This window comes from Gekko japonicus, unplaced genomic scaffold, assembly GCF_001447785.1.
Source record: "Gekko japonicus isolate JY-2015 unplaced genomic scaffold, Gekko_japonicus_V1.1 scaffold292, whole genome shotgun sequence".
Lineage (NCBI taxonomy): Eukaryota > Metazoa > Chordata > Lepidosauria > Squamata > Gekkonidae > Gekko > Gekko japonicus.
Window position 1 is genome coordinate 88437 of NW_015173131.1, and position 8156 is coordinate 96592.

The window sequence follows — 8156 nt, forward strand, 5'->3', positions numbered from 1 at the left end:
CAAACACATCTCTCTCCCAGGGAGGCTGGCACAAGAACACTGGTGAGGCCCAAACAGCATTCTCGGCTGCGCACCAGCATTCTAGGCTGCTGCTCTAGACTCAGAGGAATAGCGCAGATGGAACCAACACACACGAAAGCCACATGCTTCTTTCACTCTGGCAAGCACACCTCTCTCTGGGAAACACTCTGGAAGTCTCTGGCTCACTCTCATTTCTCTAGGGGAGGGCAAGCTGCAAGGAAGCAGCAGCATACAACTGCCCCGGCCCCTTGGCACCCTTCTGTGGGTTGGATTTTGAATCTAAGGGACAGCAGCCCTTATTTCCTTAACAGGCTCCCCTCCCAACACATGGAGCCAGATGATGCCCCACCCTACACTCCAGATCAGGCATGGGGAGGGGTCTCATGGCCAATGCTCCCTCTAGGCTGTGGGGTCCTGTGAGCAAAAATTCTACTTTGTGAGCTACTGGCATTAAAATTGTGAGCGAGCAATTTGGTTACTGCATGAATTAGTTTGCTCCGAAGCCATCCTTCCTGAGCTAAGACATAAATGTGTGAGCTGGAGGTTAAAAAACTGTGAGCTAGCTCACACTAACTCAGCTGAGAGAGATCACTGCTCATGTGTTCCCTCTAAGCTGTGGAGTCTTGTGAGGAAAAATTCTACTTTGTGAGCTACTGGCATTAAAATTGTGAGCGAGCAATTTGGTTACTGCATAAATTAGTGTGCTCTGGAGCCATCCTTCCTGAGCTAAGACATAAATGTGTGAGCCGGAGGTTAAAAAACTGTGAGCTAAACTCACACTAACTCAGCTTAGAGGGAACATTAAACCAGGGCAGGGGTCCAAGCTAAACATGATTGCTCCCTCACGAACAGATGAAGCTGAATTATACTGAGTCAGTCCATCAGGTTGAGTACTGTCTACTCTGACTGGCAGCAGCTCAGGCAGAGTTCTTCCACATCCCTTAGTCCTTTGAAATGGAGATGTCGGGGACTGAACCGGGGACCTTCTGCATCCAAAGCTGATGCTCTGACACTGAGCCATGGCCTCTTCCGTCTTCTCATGTCTGCTATGGGGACGCTGCCGCCATTTTAGAGAGATTTAAAAATGCCAGAAGGGCCTGATCCTGAGTGAGCTGTGGTGTTCTTGTGCTCCCTTACACCTTTTCAAGTGCTGGCACAGCCATAAGTTAGTGGTGAGGAACCATTTCAGCACTTGAAAAGGCTCACAGGGAAACAAGGGTGCCTCAGCCCACCGCACTGCAGGCTCGATCCCGTTTGGGACCTCGCAGCATTTTTAAAATGCTTTAAAATGGCAGTGTCCCTTTGGTGCACATTGGTGTCCCTTTAGTGCCGTCCAGGGGTAATTTCCTATGGGAGCGCACAGGAGCGGAGCTCTGGCAGTAAGGAGCCCAAGGGGCAGGCACATGCAACAAGCCCCACCCCCTGCTCCCAGCAGCCCTCAGTCGGGCCAGGAGGAGAAAGAAGCAGCCAGGTAAGTTGCAGAGCTCCCTCCCTGGCCCGCCTTCAGGTACAAGCTCTCCCTCCTCTGTGAGGGCAGATCTACGTGCCCCCCCCATAGCTAGCAATCCAAAACAGTCCAGTGGCACCTTTAAGACCAAGGTTTATTCAGGTACAAACTCTCCCTTCTCTGTGAGGGCAGATCTGCACGTTCCCCCACCCTCCAATAGCCAGCGATCCAGAACAGTGGGTGCTGCCTGAGCAGTGGCTGTTGCCTTCTGACACACTTCCGGTGATGTCAGGGGGTGTGGCATATGCAAATAAGTTATGCTAATAAGGTATGCTAATGAGCTCCTGCACCTCTTTTTCTACGAAATGACCCCTGGTGCCATCACAACTGGTTTGGTCCAGAGAAGGCCAGTGTAGGGAGGGGAGATGAGAGACTCACTAGTGCTATTCTTACAGTCACTCTGCCACTTGTGCTCGCTGCTACAGAAGCACCATGGGCTTCATAATCATTGTTTGTAGAAAAGGGTTGGCTAAAGTGACCTTATCAAATTCAGATCTCTCCTAGGGAGGTTGGCCTATCCTCTCTGAGTTGCAGGAAGTGACAGAAGGTTGAAAACTGTAGACTGCAGCACACAAAGGAAAACAATTATCCTCATGGTAAGAGGCGGATGGAAAGGTGCTATTTTTAAGGTGGACAAAAGTTATGCTTCACTGCTGAAATTTGGTGGGGGGTGTAAGGGCTGAATGTTGAGTTATACTTCATGTCTATCATGGATCAGCAGATTTTTTCACTATGCCTGCACTTGCATCAAAGAGCTATAGGTACTCTAACATTGCTTATGGACTTGCAGTATTTGAGTCCCTTGTGCCGAATTAGCGAGATTAGTGCAAGGTTTTAACCCTTTCATGCCAGGCTGCTATCTTCTGATATCACATAACACGAAATTCAGCCTACAGAGCCCAATATGACAGCACAGGCATGAAGCAGCAACTTTAGGACTACAAATCCTATGAAACATTGTATTTCAGAGCAAAAATATTTGTACTAAAACACTGTAGGACTAAAGCAAGCAATTGACGATATTGAGTGCATGCCAGTACAAACTGAGCTGGATTATGCTTGGATAAAGAAATAACTTTTTGCAGAGATTGAAGGCTTGTGGCTCAGAAAAACACAAACAAAACAGAACTGGCGCTGTAAAGGGTTGTGCGTGTTTTATATATCATGTTTTCAGACACATCTTTGTAGCTGCCATCCTCAGAGCCGGCGCAGTGTGGCATGGTATGGTGGAGTGGATGCCACAGGATTGAGGAAGAAGAAGACAAGTTGGTTTGTATACCTTGCTTTTCTCTACCCAAAGGAGTCTCAAAGTAGCTTGCGATAACCCCCACAACAGATCCCCTGTGAGGTAGGTGGGGCTGAGAGAGCTCTGAGAGAGCTGTGACTGACACAAGGTCACCCAGATGGCTTCATGGGGAGAAGCGAGGAGACCCAAGTTCAAATGCCCACTCAGCCATGAAGCTAGGGCTGCCAAGTGGGGGTGGGGGGCGAGTAAACCCCCACTTTGGAGGCCCAATTTCCTCTGCCGCAGCGGAATCTGGCGCATCACCAGGAAGTGACGTTATGACACCGGGCATGCTGGGGGCGGGGCCACGACCATCCGAGGGGAAACTCTATGGTTTCACCTCGAATGGTCGTGGCCCCGCCCCCAGCGTGCCCGGCGTCATAATGTCACTTCCTGGTGATGTGCGTGCGGTGCGCCCGTGCTCCGGGATCCACCCGGGAGTCCCCCGCTGCGGAGGTAAGCTATATTTGGCAACCCTACATGAAGCTCATCTTACACCAGTCACCCTCTCTCAGCCTGGCCTATCTCATGGGGTTGTTATGAGAATAAAATGGAGGCAGAATGCCAGAACCTTCCCCCTGAAGCTGCTTTGAGGGAAGAATACGTAGTGTAATAACTAGATTAGCCTGTCGCCACATAAACCCATGTCTGTAATTCAGTTACATCTGAAACGTGCGCCAATGTTCATCAGATAAGCATGACTGTGCAAACTGGCGGTGCACAACTAAGCCACACAATCTGCGTCCATCTGCACTGCATGCTGCAGTATCCTAAAACTGTCATTGTGTTATGAGCACAAAGCTGAAGAAGTTTGTCCTGTATTGTGTGACCATGGAGGAGGCGACATTGCGGATCTGGCCTTTGCAGCAACCATCTCTGCTTTGGTAATGGGGGAGGGGAGGGGACACCTCATCTGCATTCCCTGCACAAGCCAGTAGGTGGCAGATGCTAATGCTGTAAGCACTTTCCCGTTCCATTTGATCTCCCAATGACTCTTCATTTTCAAGATTTGCTTTAAGGTTTACCCTGTCACCTGAGACATTGCTTCAAAGCAGCACTTTGGAACAAAAGCAACTCACATATGGAGCTGTGAGTCATCCCAAAATACCCTCAAGGCAGGAGGTGTCAACATGTGTGTATGTGAGAGCATGCATAGATTTTGAAAAGGCAGTCTGTACTTTGCGAAAAATTGTGGTTATTTATTTCTCCCCAAAGGGGACCCAGAGCAGCTTACATCATTCTCTCCTCACCTCTGTTTTATCCTTACAAGAACCCTGTGAGGTAGGTTAGGCTGAGAGTGTGTGAGTGGCCCAAAGTCACACAGCAAGCTTCCATGGCAGAGTGTTTCCCAGATCTAGAAGTTGCATCATCCATCATTTAGAAACCCCTGAAGCTGCCTTATACTGAATCAGACTCTTTGTCCACGCAGAGTCAGAATTTACTTAGACCAGGGTCTCAAGCAGAGGTCTTTCACATCACCTACTGCCAGATTCTTTAGCTAGAGATGCTGGGGATTGAACCTGGGACCTTCTGCATGCCAAGCAGATGCCCTAGCACTGAGCCACAGCCCCTCCCCAAAGATCCTAGCCAGACACTAGGTACATGCATAGACTTCTATGACCATGCATGAAGGCTGAGAGCAGATTGAGCGGGCATGACCCTATCTCTCCTCTCACCCATTTCCATACTTCTTGACTGGCTGTGCAGGGCTCTGGAATCACTGAGTCAGCCTACTCTTCACAAGAGTCCACAAGAGAAACTGTCGGTACCCAGGCAGGCTTGGGTCCACTTTCTGTAGGTTAAAACACTAGTGATCAGACTTTCTGTTGGGAACATGCATCATTCCAGATGTGGCTTACCATGACACAGCCTCTTCCCTTATAGCCCTGTTCAGATATTACAGTGAGCACACATCCTGCCTGTATGTGCATGCAACTATTTGTGAGAAAGAGACAGTGAGCATTCACTTTAGGAATGAAACCGGAGACCAGTACCCGGGTAAATGTAGGGTTTCAATTACATGTTCAGCTGTACGTGCATTGACTGTAACACGATAATTAATACGCATGAAGAACAATCAAGTATATTTTGTACATGGATTGTACATGTTCCCACTGGAACTTGCGGACAGGGCTTCTATCACATGCGGATATGGCCTAATCTTCTTGCAAGTACAGAGAGATAGGAAAGAGACCCAGTATAGAATAAAAGGGGTGGAGACATATGGGTGAATCATCATGAAACTCCTTACTTGTTTAAACAGGACCCTATTGATCAACAGTCTCTGAAACAACCTCGGGTACTTCATCATGCCCATCTACTCTGATGCTCAGAAGTGGAATATTTTATAGTCATCTGGGCAGTTTGAAGCTGGCGTTGCCATTTTATGAAAGCCAGTGTGGTATTGTGGCTAGAATGCTGAATTAGGTTTGGTGAGACACAGATTCAAATCCCTGCTCACTATGAGTTCACTAGGTAAACTTGTGTTGGAATATACAAGGTCTACAGTGCACCTACTTGAAGATGTTCAGAAGAACAGCCTATAGGGGGGACGGCTGAAGGCTTGCTAGTTAGCATAGCTAGTTTAGGGACTTCCCACAATTTCAAATTATGTCCTTCCTGTCTCCTAATTGGCTCTTTGGGACTTCCTGCTCCAACTGAGCCCAGCCTTCCCCTTTCATTCCTGTCTCTCACAGCAGTTAGTCAGTTAGCTAAGCCTGTCTCCCTCTCCTCTATTCCATCAGAGTTTATTTCTTCTTTAATAAACCAAGTTATTTTTCTTTAAACAGTTGGTGCTTTGTTCCTCTGCATGTTTAAACTGCCAACAGTTTGGGCCAATCGTTCTCTCTCAGCCTAACCTGTCTTATGTGTTGTTTTGGGCATAAAATAGAGGAGGAATCACAGACGCTACCCTGAGCTTCTTGGAGGAACGGCAGAGTGATAAATAAATAACTAAATGCTGAGCGAAGTTGCTATTTCTCACTGTTTATGAGTACCAAAGCACAACCACAATTGCATTTTAAGGAGTATTTTAAATTTGCAGGTACAAATGAGCAGTGCCTTCATAACTGAGTCTTTTCTTATTTTTACTTACACACACACACACACCAGTCTGCTTTGGGATGGCAGTTATTTAAACAAGCAATACCTCAGAGTCCGAGGTTGGAGATAGGAAAATGGTTCTCCTTCTGGAATCTGGTACCTTGAAACAACTACCTCAGAATTTGGACGATCTATGGCTCATCTCTGTGAGGAAGTGGCAGCTTTCCTAAAGTCTGGACACACATGACCCAATCAGTTAAACAAGTACAAAGCCAACAGTCGTGATAGTCTGACCCACAATCAAACAGTCATAAAACTTATAAAGAATGCTGTTTATGTATTGCAATCTAAAGCACTATAACATGATACACAACGCCGTCTCCAGATTACATAACAACGTTTCAAAAAATGAATCTTATTCAGGAGATATTCTGTAGTGTACAAAAATACAATTTTTAGAATATGTACTACACCAATAACAAGAGACAAGAGATAATACAATAATCTTAGTGCTTACTTACATAGTGGTGCCAAAGCTCTCAGTTTCATAAATGTTAGACAACAAGTCTTAAGAATCTGTAACACAGTACTATTACCTTTGTTATGAACACATACAAGATATTTCAAATTACAACTAATCAACCTAGTAGTAACTTACATTAAATTCAGATAGGACGCTGATCTCAATTAACATTCAGGCTCAAAATATGCTGCTATGTTTCTACTGGATCCCGGGCGTTTCTACTGGATTGCTACCAGAGTGCAATTAAAGGGACCTTGCAGATTGCTAACAGGTGGTGGGTAGTAGGAAGCAGTACACTTAAAGAAAACATATTTCCTGAAGAAGATTCATTTTTTGAAACGTTGTTATGTAATCCGGAGACGACGTTGTGTATCATGTTATAGTGCTTTAGATTGCAGTACATAAACAGCATTCTTTATAAGTCTTATGACTGTTTGATTGTGGGTCAGACTATCACAACTGTTGGCTTTATACTTGTTTAACAGCTTTCCTAGAGTAACTTTGGCACTGTGATGTCCATGGATCAAGAGCAGCCTGCACAAATACAGCCCCAAATCTTTCTTGCATTTAGGCCTCTCCACAGCTCCCTGTCCCTCCTGATAGCTGGAGACACAAGCAGCAAAGGCTGTGCTTGCATTGTGAATAGCTGACTCCTTTCTTTCAGGACCTATTTAATCAGACAGCCCCATTCAACCTTGATTTCCTGCCCCCGCCTTGTACTTGCCACTGAATTATTGAAAAGCATTCCTTACAGGAAGCCCTCTCCCAGTATGGGGTTTTGCCACAAACAAAGTGTTGCAAAACTCCCTATTCTAGTTCAAGTATGGGCCCCCAACAACCTCCTGCCAGGACCTTGGCCAAGTGAAACATTCTTTTTTATTCCTCCCCCCCCAAACACCAAGGCCTCGTGATAAGCCAACTCCCAGTGGAGAAATGAGGACTCTTTATTGAGAGTGGGTGGCTGTTTTCTTTCAGAATTTGAAGCATCTGGGAACAAGAAGCCAGTGCAGCAGCGAGAGAGAGGTGTGAGGAAAGGAAGGGACAGTGGAAAGGGAAGGAAAATGTATCTGGAATTCCTGAGGGAGGGAATAGACAAACATGCCAAGCACAGAAATTTCCTGTGCTCGGGAACGTTTCGCCAACACCTGTTTTATTTATTTATTTATTTAGGTATTTATATTTATATCCCACTTGCCTTCTGAACAGGTACCCCAAACAGCTTTTTCATTGTTCTCCCCTCTCTGTTTCATCCTCACAGAGGGGAGCCATCTGGATAGTTTTAAGCTGGTGCTGGGTGACCTTGGGCCAATCCTTCTCTCTCAGCCTAACTTGCCTCATGAGTTATGAAGGAAGAATGACATGGGTAAGGTAGAATAAAGTTCAAGTCCAGTGGCACCTTTTTAAGACCAAGGCACCTTCCGTGCGTGTGCACACGAAAGCTCATACCTTGAATAAAACTTTGTTGGTCTTAAAGTTGCCAGTGGACTCAAACTTTGTTCTGCTGCTTCAGACCAACAGGGCTACCCCACCTAGATATATGTAAGGTAGGTTAGAGGCTGAGAGCGGCTCGCCCAAGGCCACCCAGTAGGGTTGCCAAATCGACTTACCTCGCCGGCAGGGGACTCTGGGGTGGCTCTTAGACTGCGCGCATGCGCGCGGAGCACCCACGCACCACATGCACATCACAGGCAAGTGACGTCATGACGCCGGGCACGCTGGGGGCGAGGCCACAGCCATTTGAGGGGAAAACATAGAGTTTTCCCCTCAAATGGTTGTGG

The 8156-nt window shown here is 46.7% G+C and overlaps 1 protein-coding gene across 1 annotated transcript in view; it reads left to right on the forward strand.

The window, feature by feature from the left end:
- Nucleotides 1–3602: 3602 nt before the first annotated feature.
- Nucleotides 3603–8156, forward strand: part of LOC107119587 (laminin subunit beta-1-like) — a 103655-nt gene continuing 99101 nt past the window's right edge. The window contains exon 1 of the mRNA XM_015422106.1: nt 3603–3697. Coding sequence (XP_015277592.1) covers nt 3603–3697 — 95 coding nt within the window. The remainder of the gene's footprint in view (nt 3698–8156) is intronic.